Source organism: Barbus barbus (assembly GCF_936440315.1).
Source record: "Barbus barbus genome assembly, chromosome: 6".
In the NCBI taxonomy this organism is placed as follows: Eukaryota; Metazoa; Chordata; class Actinopteri; order Cypriniformes; family Cyprinidae; genus Barbus; species Barbus barbus.
In genome coordinates, this window is record NC_136734.1 from 12,894,725 (window position 1) to 12,912,500 (window position 17,776).

At 36.4% G+C, this 17,776-nt stretch overlaps 1 protein-coding gene and 1 long non-coding RNA gene across 3 annotated transcripts in view; one reads left to right on the top strand and one right to left on the bottom strand.

The window, feature by feature from the left end:
• Positions 1-1,617, bottom strand: part of LOC306870987 (microtubule-associated serine/threonine-protein kinase 1-like) — a gene marked incomplete at its 5' end in the record, with an annotated part of 39,457 nt that extends 37,840 nt beyond the window's left edge. Inside the window, one exon of the mRNA XM_079418622.1 lies at positions 1,504-1,617. Within this exon, the coding sequence (XP_079274748.1) occupies positions 1,504-1,617 (114 nt within the window). The remainder of the gene's footprint in view (positions 1-1,503) is intronic.
• LOC306870868 overlaps positions 1-17,776 on the top strand; it is a 1,223,475-nt gene that overhangs the window by 559,987 nt on the left and 645,712 nt on the right. The window lies entirely within an intron of this gene.

Sequence of the window (17,776 nt, forward strand, 5' to 3'; positions counted from 1 at the left end):
CTTCGTGTGAGCCACTCATTTATCAAGGAATGGATTTTGGCACTCTTCATATTATTTTTCAGACACCATGCATATGAATGTTCTGTAATGTAGTCATGACCTCCTTATCATCTAAACAGTTTCACAACTATTGTGTGTAAACACCAACTAATCAAACTAGTTCAAACAGCTCAATGACCCATTTCATCAGCAAGCCCAACAGACTTACTTGATGACAAGCAAAGGCAGACTGGCTGTGCTGTTCACAGTTTTTCTTCTTTTTTTTTTTAATGTAGAATTCTAGAACAGTCCACAAAGCATATAGCAACAAACAAAAGGAAGCAAAGCTGTGAAACAAAAGGAAGCTTCAACAAAGTGTGATGACTGTCAATTTTCACTTAAGAAATGAGTGTTAGATTCAAGCAATCAATAGTCATGTTTATATCTGGTCTTAAAACCTGTCCTGAATGATCCCAATTACAAGAGTATGAGCTGAGACATTTTGCTGTTAACAGGTAACAACATGCGTCTCAAATGAGCCTCCAGTGACCATTTGTGATCAGATTTCAACGGAAGGGGTTTCTTATAGGGGAAGTGGGAAGTTGTGGCCTAATGGTTAGAGAGTTGGACTCGTATTCCAAAGGTTGTGAGTTCGAGTCTTGGGTCGGCAGGAATTGTAGGTGGGGGGAGTGAATGTCCAGCGCTCTCTCCACCCTCAATACCACGACTGAGGTGCCCTTGAGCAAGGCACCGAACCCCCAACGGCTCCCCAGGCGCCGCAGCATAAATGACTGCCCACTGCTCCGGGTGTGTGTTCACGGTGTGTGTGTGCACTTGGATGGGTTAAATGCAGAGCACAAATTCTGAGTATGGGTCACCATACTTGGCCGTATGTCACTTCCCTTATTTTGTGACTACACACATTCACTGTCAAGAGCTCCAAAGCATGTTCATAAAGCACAAAGTCACCACACTAGCGTCAAAGTATTAATATAATATAATATACATAAAATGTATATACCACAATCTTTTCCAATTGGTTAATTCACTGTGTTATCAAGCTTAAAAAGCATACTATTCAAAAAGTCTTGCTTTCTCAAAAATGCTTCCTTTGTCTTTGCCGTAAAAGTAATCGCTGCCACATTTCCTAATTTTTAATCTTTTGAAATGACCTGATTCCACCAGAAATTGTGGAGAGCTCTTTCCACCAAAATGTTCAATGGCCAAAGCAGAAAATCCTATTTATCACATAAAAGAGGGCAAATGAGAGACTCACCAAAAAGGTTGGGGGAAGGGGGTGAATATAAGAACGTTATATAAGCAGAAGAAACAAAGCTATTCCCCACAGTTTTAGACAATAAAATCCCATTCAAAGATTTCAAACTCAAAAGAGGTAAATGAATAAAGACCCTGCGCCGTTTCGATCACTGAACTCCATGCTTTCATTTTCAGTGGCGGATCACAGAGCCTTGAACACGGTAAGCCTCAAAACAAAATGGCTATGTAAAAGAAGCACGCGCTTACCTCCAAAAATGAAATGCGTGCAGTGGGCTGCACGGGCTGCAAGGGCTTGTGGGAGTTGGGCTCAAGCTTCGTGGAGTGAGGCTGGAAGTCAAATTGAGTTTTGTGAATGTTCATCATGGACAAGAACAGTCTCTCTCAGGATGTAGCTTTTGAAGTTGAGAGCTTATATGAGTGCAGAGACATACATGAACTGGCATGCATTAACCACAGAGCAGCATCATGCATGACCGTTGAAGGCATTTCGAGTAAGACGCCGTTTTGTGAAGGGGTTGCCACAACAATGGTCCATTTCATTCCATCGCCTATGTATGAAATGTTTTTTTATTTTATACTTGTTGATATTATACAGACTGGCCACAAGTTCCAATTGAATTAACATCAAAACATTCACAAAAATAATTGTTAATCTACAAACATCATGCGTTTATCAAGCATTGCTTTTGCTGAAAAACAAAGCATGTCAGGTGAAACTGCGGAGCTGACATGTCCAGGAGATACGCATGTATCTGTATCCTTAGCAACAGCAGCCATGATGCAACACCTGATCACAGCCGCAAACATGCATCTCTTGCGACCCCTGTAAACAAAAACAAAGGCGTCTCATTTTATCAAATCATCAATGGCCAATCGGGAATGACGAGAGATTAACTGTTTACGTTGCTGCACCAAACACTACAGTATGGTGGCGTCTTTGACCTGCTAACAGGTCGACAACAAACAGGCCTTCTGTAGGAGGATTCAACCAGTTAATTTAGTAAGCGATGGCTATCAAAAGCTTCAGTATAAATGCTGCAAGAGGAGATGTCACCGTAGAAAAACAGGAAGGCAGGTCACCCAACTGCTGCGCAAGTCCTTCTGGCTATAGTCTGACAAGCCATGACTACAAGATGATCCTGTATTGATCTAGCATCATCGTCTTTTATCCAAACATGAGCCCGTTCCATAAAAAACACATGCAAAGCTGCCGCAAAGGGACACTAGCTGGATCTACACAAGCTAGCAAACCTATATTTGTGACATCACTGAATTCAATAATGAAATGCCTTTAACTGAAAATCTTTTTTTTAATCTTTTCATTTTACATTATTGACACACTATTTTCCTTTTCTGATATTGTGCAGTTGCTTTGACACAATTTACATTATTAAAAGCGCTACAGAAATAAAGGTGACTTGACTTGACTATATTTACCCTTCAACACATGTCGCAGACGCTGCTACTGTGGTAATGCTGCACTGCTCAGCTCAGATGTGCCGTCACCACTACAGCGACAGACACACTGCAGATAAACAGTCTGCTGTCATACCAGCCAGAGTAGACGTGAGAGAGAAGGGAAAATACTCACTCCAATGTCAACCCCGGAATCCTCAGCCTCTCCCGCTGGGCTTTCATGGTCGTGCTGCACTCGTTCACTCTATTGTGTACATGATATATTCACGCCGCTCGTCTACCCGCACACCCATGCGCTGACAAAGAGCCAAAGCCAGGCTCTGGTGCGAAGAAAGTGGCTGAGAGCTGCTTACAGGGGAGGAGTAGATACTGGGGACCCAGCGCTCTGAGCCGTTCAACTTCCACCCCGAGCTGTCAAATGTGATCAGCAACTGCCTGTGGAGGGCAGGGAGGCTGGGCGACAATGCTTTTCCCCTCCCCTGTCGCTCACGCACCAGCACTAAACAGATCTAACGCCCCTCCTCCACTGAGGAAGGAGACTTACGTCAGCAAAGCACAGTCAGAGGAGTCTACAGTACATGCAGCACTTCCTAACTGCAGCAGGGCTGTTGACCATCATTCAGTGTTGGTGTTTTTCCCACATTACACTGCAGCAAAACTGTCAATGTTCAAAACAAAGGTGTGAAATAAGCAATAAATGCCTCAAGAGAGAACCCAAGAACAAGACATGATGACACCTCATTATGTTTGCTAATGCAAACAAAAACATTCCCAGAGTTAAGAGTTAAAAATTTGAGCAAATCCTTAACCCCAAGTATTAATCTTTGGTGTGTAACTCATCCAGCACAGCTGCTACAGATATAAATCATCTCTCAAATCATGTGCTGTTATTTCTCTAAGCAGTAAGACTTTTGGTTTTATCTGTCAGATAATAAAAAGGGCAAGAAAATTCCACAGACTTCAATTGAAGGAAGCTGAGTATCATAGAGATTTGGAGGTGGGAGTTTATAACTTGGACTAGCACTGAAGTGCACTACAACTAAAACGGTTCAAATGAACATTTTCATTATTTAAAATAAAGCTTAAATAAAATAAAATATAAATATTAGACAAAAAGCTTAAACAAAAATATATGCTGTCTTGCCGACAAATTGAAAAAGTTGACCCTAGCTTGGTTCGTAGGTTTCGTTGGTTCCTAAATGGACTATGAGACATAATTATACAACATTTTTACGGTTTCCACAGCTCAAAGTGAGCAGCGCATCAAAACCACAGAGCTGTACACACCACAACTGCCCAGGGTTGTACAACAGTAGCAGAAACAATGAACAGTAAAATAAATAAAGATAAATAAATAAATAAAATGTAGATGGCAAGAAAAGAACATTAAAACTTTGGAATCACTAGTTAATTATTTGTTTTCTGCTTGATGAGAGCGAAAGCGTTTTGATTATTATGTGCATTGTTTTTAGTAGATATTTAATTCAAACAAAATAAAATATGGTCCAGACTTCAAGAGGAAAACTCTATACACCGTACAGTATCTTTTCTCAGTCATATGGCCTCCTGCCATAGGTATTGAAAATTAAAATAGCCTGATAAAACATTTTATCTTACCTTTTAATATTCATATCTTATTGGGGTCAACTGATGAAATATTTTATGATTTTGTAGAAAAATTCTAAGATACCACTGCTAAGAAATTTACAGTAACTATTCCAAAACAATTTTATCCAGGCCTCTGCTGGGAAGGAAATATAAAGACTAATCATCTTTAATTGAATACCTCTGCTTTAAGGAATATGACAAAACATCAATTTTCTAGAATGCCTTGAAAAGAATCTTGTGATTATGATACATGGAGAATATTGCACTAGTCTGTACCAGACACTAGTTTCACTGGGGACAAAGGTGCTTGGAGACCGCTGCTATAATGAGCTCAAGATTTAACAAGCAATTTAACCCAAGTTCCGCTAAAGACCTGCTAATGAAACTCATAAAGCCGGGAAAGGCATCAGACCTGAAACCACATGTGTCCTTCTGCTTAGCAACATCAATATGCTCCAGTAAAATGAGAGACATATTACTCAAAACCCTAGAAGATGGATGAAATGGCTAAAAAGATGAAGACATACTGTAACATTAACACTTGTTGTGATCAATGGGAGTGAAAAATGGCTCTGGCATACTTGAAAACATTACTAACCAAGTACTGCAATATCATGTTTGAATACATGCATCACATTTGAAATGCACTTTGAAACAAGGGTGCCAACAAAAGAGAATCATTACTAAATCTGCCAAAAAAAGTTCCTTTTTATGGGGACAAAAACCTATGCACTTACACTCTCATGGGTGCATATAAATGCTGAATTTGCATGTGTACTTCGTAATAATAATAATAAATTTTATTTGTGGGCGCCTTTCAAGACACTCAAGGACACCTTACAATATTAAAATACATGATTAAACAGAGGGGAAAAACAACAACAAACAATAATACGAAAATTCAATACCCAATAATATAACTAAAATCACTCAGGATAGGCTAATCTTAAAAAATGAGTTATAAGACGAGATTTAAAAATTGAAAGACTAAGACTATTACGTATATCTTGAGGTAAAGTATTCCAAATCGTCAGAGCAATACAACTAAAGGCTCTACTTCCCATGGTAGTCAAAAGTACAGATGGTACAAGAGTCACAGAAGCAGAAGACCTGAGGGATCGGGTAGGTACATACACCTGAAGAAGTTCACTCAGATATGAAGGTGCTAGATTATGAAGAGCCTTATAAGTAAAAAGTAAAATCTTAAATTGAATTCGATATCTGCTTGGAAGCCAATGAAGGTGCCTTAAAACTGGAGTAATATGCTCATTCAACAGTGTTTGTGGAATGATCGGAGCTGCAGAATTCTGAACCATCTGAAGTTTATGAATACGTTTCTGTGAAACTTGTACTTTCTGCAATATGTTCTTGAGTGCAATACTGAGATTAATGTAATGCTGGATGCCACATTTGGCATGATCATCTTTTTTTAAATTTAATTAAATGCACCCTTATTGGGTATTTATTTATTATTGGGTAAAATATTATATTACTGGGTATTGATTGTCCAGACACAGAAACAGTTTCTTCCCTCATGCAATCCATCTCATGAACACTTGACAATAAACGCGGAACACACAACTCTATTATACATTATTTACTCACCACACTTATTTTTTTTTCCCCTTTCAAATTTGCACATATCAGACCTGTACACACATAATTGTCTATATTGTGTTTTTGCTGTTTTGTACATGGCCTATTTGGATATTATTCTTTTAATATCTGTGTCCTGTTCTGTTGCACTGTGGAGCTTCTGTCACTATAACAAATTCCTTGGATGGGTAAACATACTTGGCCAATAAACCTCATTCTGATTCTGATTCTTAAATCTTAAAAGTTCTCATGTCAACAAAAATCTTTCAAGCGCTGAGGCAAACAACAGGATGAAGTACTAATAAATAGCCAATATTATATTAATGCATGCTAATAAGCTAGTAAATAGTGAGAATTGGTCCCTATACTAAAGTGTTACCACAGTTCTAATGATAGAGGGTCAAGTGTAGATAGAAGAGACATTTCTTGAAGATGGCTAAGGACTCAACTGCTCGGATCGAGTTGGGCAGGTCATTTCACCAGCAGGGAACAATTAAGGTAAGTGTCTGTGAAAGTGATTTTGTGCCTCTTTGGGATGGCACTACAAAGTTCACTTAAAGAGCGCAAGCTTTTGAAGGGCACATAAGATAGGGATTGTAGGCAGTGCAAGTTGATGAAAAGAGGTATGACATACTATTTTTGGCTCGTTAAAGTCTAATCTTGCAGCCGCATTCTGGATTAGTTGTAGAGGTTTGACAACTGGCTGGAAAATATAGTCCAACAAGAGCTTGAACAAAGATCTGTGTAGAATCTAGATACAAAGGCAAAACCAATTACACCACAAATGTGAATACACCAAGTCTAATGGGCTGCATTTAATAAATTGTTGTCCACAGTTGGCAGGCTCATGGGAGCACACACTCGCAGATGACAGTGTACAGTTCATCAAAGACCGAACAGGAGCAGCAGGCGGTCCGGAAGTGGGGCATAAGGACAGAACCCAGTTAAACACCTGCTGCAGTTCTTCCGAATTAGGCCAAACTCATTCATGCTAAGAAACTGGATTAGCAAAACTTATTTATCTGCATCATTTATCTAAAGCAAAGAGGCAAGGCTTTAATGAATAATCAAAATAGCTTTAGTTTTTTAGATTGTTCAAGGCTCACTGTTTGCATGTGCACGTGTTTGAGGGAATGAAGCAATCAGGGATTTGCACCATTGGGATTTAACAGGTCACGCTTCACTTATTACCCTCTATTTACATTCATTAATTGCTGTAACCCTTTCTTTTCCACAGTGCCATCATCCTGGACAAGGTTAGGGTTAGCCTTAACATAACCCTAACCCTAACATGCATGCATGTTAGAAAGATATCTAAAGGAATTAAAAGAGTCATATTTTAATGTAATTTATGTGTTTTTCAGTAAATTAAAAAAGAGGCACTGCTACTCGTGTGATATAGTAGCTGAAATAAAATAGAAATATTACAGAAAAACCAATTTCTGCTTACAATTAAATTAGAAATGTTGCATTGGCAACTAATTGAAATAAGATAGTAAGTTAAATACAGTTTAAATTGAAACACTAAACTTACTAAAACAGACAATAAAAACAAATCTAAAACAAAGCTAAGAAATATTTTTTAAATAATAATAAAATGACAAAAACAGCAAAATTACTAAAATAACCTAAACCTAACCACCAAAAACACCCTAGTAACCTCATATCAACAACCCACATCATAACATTATGGTGCTAAGTTAAAAGAAAATGTATGTGAAATTTAGAAATTTTGCCTTGGCAAGTAAATGAAATGCAAAGTGAAATGAAATAAATTTAAGTACTGAAATCAATAAAACTAAAATCGATAGAAATCCTTAAAAAAAAAAATAAGCTAAGCAATTCAGTTTCACAAGACCCTCGCTATATCCCTTAAAATTAAGGTTATTTTTGCTACACATTTGCTAGCTAGAATTTTTTTTAATTATTTTATACATTTATAAAAGCTACAATATTTTATTTAAAAAAATAGATAAGGTTTAAAAAGTCAAAACATCTCAGGGCCACTGACCTGCTGCTGCCAAAGCTGATGCATAAATGGGTGACTCACCTCTCATTAACATTCAGTAAACACATCTAGAAAGCATGACTGTGTCCATAACCTCCCCATCCACCACTTCAACTACATCCCACTGTCGATTGAGCCCAGTCACATGACCATTGCATTGACTCACTCCCTCTCAGAAACAGACAACCGTAACAGCACATTCATCACACAATGCCCGTGCCGCCATCACAGCAGCATGGCATAAATCATAAACGCAAAAGGCCAATACAATTCATTGACATGTTTTTTTTCTTCTAATTTGTTTCTGACAGGTTGAGACATATTGAAGATCTATCATATACATCCAACCGAGAGAGCGTAACTGACGGAAAACGTGTATGATGAGCATGTATTTTCAGAGGCACCGAGCACTGTGGAGTGGGAAAAAGTGTGACAAGTCTAAAACAGGTTGAAACAGGATATGAAAAAGGGGGAAGAAACACGCCAAGGCGGTATGTGGTCATTCAAACAATATGTATTGTATATTGTAAAAGTAAATTCCTAATGTTACTTATTTCAAACTAAAAACTACTATTGCACAACCTGTGATTTTGTGATCTTGGATTTGCACCTTCATATATGCCTGACAGGCCAACTGACACCAGACACAGTCATCAGGGTCACCATAAAAAACTGCCAACTGTCATGGCTTCTAAATATAGAAAATGAAATCTCTGATCTATTACAAACACAAACAGTCACAACAACCACCACCAAACAGACATATAAACATATGCTAGACCCTATGCGAGATGTCATTATCTTGCCATATAAGAGCTTAAAAAAATTCCATATGCCTATAATTCTATATACCTACAGTAGGCTTAAAACTAGGGCCTTCAAATCAATCTCAATAATAGAATTAATTACACAAAATGTGATAAATAAATCTGAAATGCTAATTATTTTATTTACATTGTTTGCTTTTTACTCTAAATCTAAAACCTCTAAATTACAGTGTTACATTGACAGCCCTAATAAAGAACTTTTTCATGCAGACCAGAGATCCATCTGTCCATTCTTTGGACTGGGTTGCGGTGACAGCAGGCTAAGGATGTTCTTTTCCCTGGCCACTTCCTTTAACTCATCTTGGGGGATCCCAAGGCATTCACCTGGCCAGCCAAAAGATATAGTCCCTCCTAGGTCTGCCCTGGGGTCTCTTCCTTGTTGGACATGCCTGGAACACTTCCACCGGAAGGCGTCCAGGAGCCATCCAGACTAAAAACTGAACCACCTCAACAGGCTCCTTTAAACGCTGTGGAGCAGTGGCTCTATTCTGAGTCTCTCCTGGATGTCTGAGCTTTGCTGCCTGTCTCTCAGGGTCAGCCCAGACACCAGAGAGAACTCATTTCATTCACTTGTAGCCACAAGTCAGTCATTACCAAGAGCTCATGACCATAGGTTGGAACACATATCAACTGGTAAATTGAGATCTTTGCCTTCAGGCTTTACTCTCTTTTCACCACGACAGCCTGGTACAATGACCGCTTTACTGCTGCCACCACACCAATCCAACGGTCAACCTCATGCCCCAACCTAGGGGTGGGCGATATGACCAAAATCTTATATCACGATAACGATATATCTCACGATATAGTAATTTTTTTCTTTTAAAAATGTTATGATATTAAAATCTTTAATACCATAGAATTTTCATAATCCTTGTCACCAATGTCAATATCAAACTAATGGAAGCCTAAAAAGCGACAAAAAAACAAACAAGCTCAAGCTCACTGAAGATAAATAAACAGTCAGTGATGAAATAAGGATAAGAAACTAATTGCAAGCAATAGGACAAAAAACTACAGTAAATAAGAAACAGTACATACAGTACATTGTGTAAATTAATTAATCTTCACTGTGTTAATTGTATCTATTTATCTATCTATAGATAGATATAATTAACACTTGTATTATGTATAGATTCTATACATATATAAATATATAATTATTATTTTTTAATTTCTTCTTATTAAAGTTACAAAAGTGATTTAGTCAAGAGCAGTGAGAGATTTTCTCTCACTGTTGTTTGATTAATATGAATGGCAGACAGGGCAAAGATTAGCCAGCTTCCCCTTTAAGACCAAAGTCCGGATGCATTATACTGTTACATACGCGTTTTCTTTTTCAGCTGTTTACCCTCTCTTAAGACCTAAATCACCGTGTTTATGAGGATACTTGCAAAGACGGTGATTATGACGCATATGTGTTTATGTAATTGTTCGAAGCCAATAAAGCGGCAAAAAAATGTGCTCTTCTCTCACACAGAAACAGAGACGGCGCACACAAATAGCTCTGTTGTTTGTGTTTCAACAGCTTAAAATCGGTTGTTTTAAAACTGCAGTGCTTAAAAACACGTGACCATGCTACAGATGTAGTCCATCGTTTAGGAACGAGCTCCTCGTTTTGTCCTGGCTGGTCGTTCTCCACCTGGTTCCGTCTCTCCTTCACGCCCCGTGGTGGCGTGTAAAGATCGCAGTCATCCAAATGATGAAAAAGTATTACCGTAAACAATGTAATTTGCGACACCACGAAATAAACTAGAGAGCATAATATTTATTTTGTCCATCTGATATATATAGTCATATCACACAGCCCTACCCCAACCTACCCTCACTTGTGAAAAAGTTTCCTCGAGGTACTTGAGCTTCTCTACCCGCCACTACGCACTCAATTGCAAACAGCCCAGGTAAACACTGAAGTTCACAGCTTGATGAAGCCCTCAGGATGATATCATCCACAAAAAGCATAGATGCCATCCTAAGACCCTCGAACTAGACACCCTCCACCCCTCGGCTCTGCTTTCAAGTCCATGAATATCCATCCATTTATGAAGAGCCAAAAATCTAACTTGATTACAGGGCTTGGGCAGAAAACAAATGCTGCATTATATCCAACTATATTATATTAAAATTGACATTTTTCTATCAAATAATATCTCATACAGTACATACATTCATGGACAAAAGTATTGGGACCAGCCCATTACACCAACAGGGATTAAAAAAAAAAGAAGTGAAAGTGACGTGGCCAAGTATGGTTACCCATACTCGGAATTTGTGCTCTGCATTTAACCCATCCCGAGTGCACACACACACAGCAGTGAACACACACACTGTGAACACACACCCGGAGCAGTGGGCAGCCATTTATGCTGCGGCGCCCGGGGAGCAATTGGGGGTTTGGTGCTTTGCTCAAGGGCACCTCAGTCATGGTATTGAAGGTGGAAGAGAGCGCTGTGCATTCACTCTCCCCACCTACATTTCCCGAGACTCGAACTTGCAACCTTTGGGTTATGAGTCCAACTCTCTAACCATTAGGCCACGACTGCCCATAAAGGGATTGTTCACATAAAAATGTAAATTACCCCATGATTTACTCGCTGTCAAGCCATCCTAGATGTATCTGACTTTCTTCTTTCAGATGAATACAATCAGAGTTACATTAAAAAAAATATCCGGTCTCTTCCCAGCTTTGGGAGTGAATGTGGGTCAAGCACATACAATCTGAATGAAAATACACAATATGTCACAATGTGTGCTATGAAAGCCTGTGGGCGCTCCAAATTTGTTCAAAAGTATCTGATTGTTTACAGACGGTAGAGAGCATTGTGAGTGAAGATAACATAGCATTCAGAGGGAATGCAGGGATTGACAGATCTAGTTTTAAAGTTTTAAAGCTGTGTTTAGATTTCAAAATGTAATGGATACACTATTAGATACTTTATGAAGAGACATTTAACCAATGCTATGTTGACCACACTTAATCAAGAGAGGAAAACAACAACAACAAGATAAAATCACCAGTAAGATGTTTTGAATTTTGCAATTATTTCTCATGGACATAAAATGATATTAAATGGAGACTTTTGGGAAGGCATCCAGTTTCTCGTATTTTTTGTAAAGACCTTAGTTCTCTTACATATACCTCCTCTAGAGTTTCAGAAGAGATATTAACAACGTCACAGGCTGTGCTCAGATACCTAAGCCTGCACTCAAATACCAGCTTTTCATATAAGCTCAGAAATTCTTCATCTCATCTGTCCCAAACCAAAATGTGAGCTATACCATCCACATCAATTTACAGCTCAATACTTTACGCCAGTCAAGAGTTTCATTTATTTATTTTTTATTCAATTTGTGTTTTTTTTTATCTTTATATTAATGTTTAATGCTTCTCCTAAAAATTCTAAGGAACATCAATCAGACATCAACAGAGAGTGAAGGTTTCATTAATAAATGCAACGGATGAGTATGCATCCTATAAAGAGAAACAAACAAAACAAAGCTTTAGTTCATATTATAAAACCCTTCAAAGATGAAAAATGAAAATTCTCGCCTTCAAGTCATTCCAAATCTGTATGACACATTTACATTTACGCATTTAGCAGACACTTTTATCCAAAGCGACTTACATTTTGCATTCAAGTTACAGTTTTTTACTTTTTTTTTTTTTTTATCAGCTCTTGATAAACCCATGAAGTTAATAATATTCACTTCAGTTTACAAAGAGATTACAGTTTAATAATCATTCTAGACCATATGTGACCCTGGACCACAAAATCAGTCTTAAGTAGCATGGGTATATTTGTAGCAATAGCCAAATATAAAATTATCAATTTTTCTTTTATGCCAAAAAATCATTGGTATATTAAGTAAATATATTTATTAAATTTCCTACCGTACATATCAAAACTTAATTTTTGATTAGTAATATGCATTGCTAAGAACTTAATTTGGACAACTTTAAAGGCGATTTTCTCAATTTTTATTTATTCAGCTTTCATATGATGCATACATTCTGAAAAATGACCCTTATGTTTGATTTTGTCACATATTATGATTTCAATTTCAAGTAACTATGAAGCCCTACCACAAATGTTGCAACATGTAGATGACAGTTTACGGAGGGCCCAGTTCAGATGACAGTCAAAGATCTTATATTTCAAATTACAAGACAGCTGTGTGATGACTCAGCCTGTATGCAAGAGATTGCCTGGAAGCCTTGAGCTCAACATGGAGTAAACAAAACTCAGTGGTATCTACAGGTATGCCATTACATTCTGTAATCATTATCAGCTGCAATTTAAAAAAAAAAGGTTTTATTTCATATTATTTGTATGCAAATGTGCAACTCCAAAAATAAACAAATAAATAAATAGAAATATGAATGCAAGCCATGCTTTAACAAGCAACTATTTTAATGTGGATGTAAGGACAACAAAAGAACTGTTTACTCATCAACTTGCATAAAGCTCAACATGGGAAGTAACTGGGAAGGTCATTTACATAAAACAGTGCTATTTTCTGAAATTTAGCTAACTAGGCACGTTTCACATCTTTGTCTCTCAAAATCTTGAAAGCAAAAAAAACTAAAAACTAATATGACCAAGAGAAAGATATGCTTTTTTTCTTTTAATAATGAAATCTAGATTCACTGTAAAAAAAAGTATTTATTGCACTTATGATAAACAGATCCTGTGCTAGATCACAGGTTATGTTATTTTTAATTGTCCATCAATTAAAAGTAGGCTGTGATTGATAAAAGTCCTATACTGCCTCAAAGTCTTAGGTCACTCCTACATTTTCCAACACATTCATTTAAAAGTTTCTTTTTGGAAAGATGCATTTTTAGTGTTTCAATGGCTGGATGATTAAAGTACACAACAGTATAACCCACTGAACAGATCAGAAGTTTATCCCTCACAGCCATCTTAATGGTGCCTACACTACGGAAGCCCATTTCCACCACAGAATTAAAAATAAATAAATACATTCAAACATACATAAATAAATTACTTGTGACTTTTTACCTCACAATATGGAAAAAGTTTTCTTCTCAGAAGTACACAGTTATATCTCTAGTTTTAAATTCACAATTACAGGTTAATGTCACACAATTCTAACTTATATATATATATATATATAAGTTTATATCTTACAATTCTGAGATATTATAGAATATACAAGTTTATTTGCAATTCATTTAATTGTTAGATCTACTCTGTTCTGTAGATGATTTAAAAACAAAAAATCTTAAAAAATGTTATGCTGGGGATGCAGGTTTATGTCTAGGCTCAACTGTGTGTTGTGTTAAATTTAAGACAGTTAAAGTAGATTTACTCACAAACTTCCTCGTCTGGGAAGACTGAGCTCTTTCTGTAAAAAAGCACAAAAAAAGCACAACGTTCATGACTGAGTAGATTAAACACACACACACATCATTTATAATATTAAGAAACATTTCATGCTTAAAGGTGATGCGTGTAATAATCTGAATGCTAAAATCATAACTCCTGTCCAAATTTAGATGTGCAACTTGTGCACCCTGACAGCCAATTACCAGCCGTCTTTGCTTAGTCATTCACCGTCAGTGTATGCTAACAGGTGACCCAGATTTGAATGGTAACCCCAGTGGTGCCAGCGGTGACCTAGATTTCCTGCTCTCTAGATCCATTCAGTCCCAAAGACAACATGAATATTTAACCCCTGCACTCACACACCCCTCAGCTCTGGCTGTATGGGAAACTCAAGCATTTGTAAGAGTTGTTCTGAATACACTATACTTTTCAAACGTTTGGGGTCAGTAAGGTAAAGTTGGGGTTCTCTTATGCTGACCAAGGCTGGATTTATTTGATCAAAAATATAGTACGTTTTTAAAGCAATTTTCAAGGGAGCTCAAGAACACATGTATCATTATCATCTTTTTTTTTATTAATAGATAATAGAAAAATCCAAACAACAGCATTTACTTGAAACTGAAATCATCTTTATAAATGTACTGTTACCTTTGATCAGTTTAATGCATCAGTGCTGACTAAATGTAGTTGTATTCATTTCTTTCAAAACTACAAAAACAACAAAAACACTTACTAACTTTAAGTTGTATACCTAATCACAGGAATGGATTTGCTCTGTGTTACTGTAGAAGCATAAATTAGCATATCCATAACAGCAGAAACATTAAATTGAATAATCCATTTTAGATTATTGATTATATCTCAGTTATGCATGGTCTCAAAACCTTCACCGAAGTGAAGTATGCCTTTTATAAAGAAACATATCCCTAACCCAATTTATTTATTAATTGATGGTGAGACTTGTATAAATTGAAATTAATACAATATAAACTATACCACATTCCCATTTCAGCAACTGCAGAAGATCTGCATGGTTATGATTCCTCAATAAGCATGTGCAATTGTCACAGAAGACCACAAGAGGGCATTTGGGCTGAAACAATAATTGATACAATTTGAGACCTTTTCATGTAAGGAAGGAACAGCTGATGTTATCCAGGGCTCGCAAAATCGCTAGCCCGACATCCCGGGGCTATTGTGTTTTCCAGTCGGGCTACCAAAATGTATCACTGTCCTGCCCAACGTGCTACCTTAAATACAGGGCTCCCAAGCAATGTTCCCTTTAAGCTGAGCGCGCTCCACCAAGGCCATACTTTTTTCTTTGATTCATAAAAGTAACTAACAATAGAAGTCTTTACTATCAGTTTTATCCATTTAACACATTCTTGCTGAATAAAGCTTATTTAACTTTCTTTAAACTTTTTTTTAAACATCTTTAAAAAAGAAAAAAAATTCTGACCCCAAAATTTTTAATAGTTTATATTGTAACAAAATCTCTATTTTGACTAAACGCTGTTCTTTTTAACTTTTTATTTTTTTTTAAATATCACAGGTCCCAAAAAATACCGTGTAAAAAAACAACAACAAAAAGCAGTACAACTGTTTCCAACATTGATTAAAAATCTGCATATTAGAATGATTTCTAAAGGATCACGTGACACTGAAAAAACTGCTTTGCTTCACAGGAATGCATTACATTTTAAAGTATATTATAATAGAAAACATTTATTTTAAATTGCAATAATATTTCACTATTTTGTGAAATAATATTCAGTATTTTATCAAATAGATAAAGTCTTGATGAGCAAAAGAAACTTCTTTAAAAAACTTTATTGATCCAAACTTTTGAACTGCAGTGTATTGTACAGTAAAAATGTTTTCTCGGGTAACCTAAAATATACATCATTTAGTTACATCAAGGGTCAAATCAAATATAAATAGCACATTAAAGTTATAAGTTACACACTTTATTTGTGTGTGTGCTGTACAGGTCTGGTATGAAGAATGCTTTTGCTCAGGTGCCTGAAATGTCCGTCCAATAGAGAAAAGTTTTGCTCAGCAAGAAAAAAAATTGAGGGAACATTGCTCCCACGGGTCCTTAAATTTGATACAACTAAATTGAACAGTTTTTAAATACGTTAAATGGTATAAGAAATCATTTTTCAAATTGCCTTAAGTAGATTAAGAATTCTGCAGATACCTTGTAAATAGATGAATAAATAAAACTCTTTCCTTTATTCGTTGATATTTGTGTATTGAAAATGTTTTTGACACTTATGGTCTTTATTTTATTTGGGCTAGTTAAATTATTTTCGGGTTACCAAAATCTGAAGAGTACCTGCCCGAAGGGCTACCAGGGATTTAGAAATTTTGCGAGCCCTGTTATCATGTTATTCTAGGTTCTAATATAATATGGTCCGCATATCTGTATATGAGCAGAAAAAAAAACAGATGGAAAAAGAATTTACAGTAGTTCCAGTCACAACATTAACACACAAATGTCTTGAATAAACTTAGGTAACTTTCATGCAGTGATTATGATTATATTTTTAATCAGTAATTTGTCATTTATACTGCTTTTTTCTTTTTAATTAACCATCTCGTCTCTGTTTCTACATCATACTCATTAACAGAAAAATATGTCATGTGTTCAACATAAAATGCATATGTTCTAGCAGGGCTATTGTTTCCAAAAATGGGATCATATGACATTTCCAGCAGCAGCTAGTTCTAAGCTTCTGATGTGCGACTGTGACTTCAAGCTCCGCCGTATGGTGCTGCAGCACCTTGAGAAACCGTAGCCTCACGCTACTCAAAAATAATGAATGAAAAGGAGCGCTGGAGCTGCTGCAGAGCACAGCAGGGAACAGCAGGGAAATGGTGCGACTCTAGCAGGGTTTACCCATGAATTCAATGCTGGGCAGGCTCACCCACGGCTCAGCATGAATATATGCATTACTATTCACTCTCAAAGCTACTAGGAAAGATGTGCCTGTGGAAAGTCGGGAATGATTGAATTATATTTCCATGTTTCAGTGGAATTCCTAAAAAAAAAAATCATGGGGGAAAGTTAAAGAGGATCAAACAATGAACATTGTGAGGACATGGAAAAGATACATACTGCATAAGATACATAAAGACTATCTACAACAGACATGATATCTGACATTACAAGGTATTTAAAATGACTATTACAATTTTATAATATTTTATTTTAATGCACTTTTTATTTCAAGATTACATTTTTTTTTTTTTTTTTTAAATGTTTCTTATGCCCACCAAGGCTACATTTACTTGATCAAAAATGCAGTAATAATATTATTGTGAAATATTACCATAACAGTTTTCTATTTTAGCGTATTTTAAAATGTTAAATTTATTCCTGCAAAGGTGTTATTTTTACATTATTCCAGTGACATGATCTTTCAGAAAACAGTCTAATATGCTGATTTGTTACTTAAGAAAAAATATTTTTACAGTGTGCTTTAAAAGTCTTTACTGTCACTTTTGATGAATTTAATGAGTCATTGCTGAATAAAAGCATTAATATCTTAAAAAAATTATTTTGAAGATAAGACCAAATATTTCTCTTATGTTTTTAGATACAGATGTAGATCATGCTTTGTCTTTTAACTATGAATAAATTGACTATGAGATCAGCAATACAAGGTCGTGGTGCCTTCAAACATAATATTTCAGGTATTGACAGACAG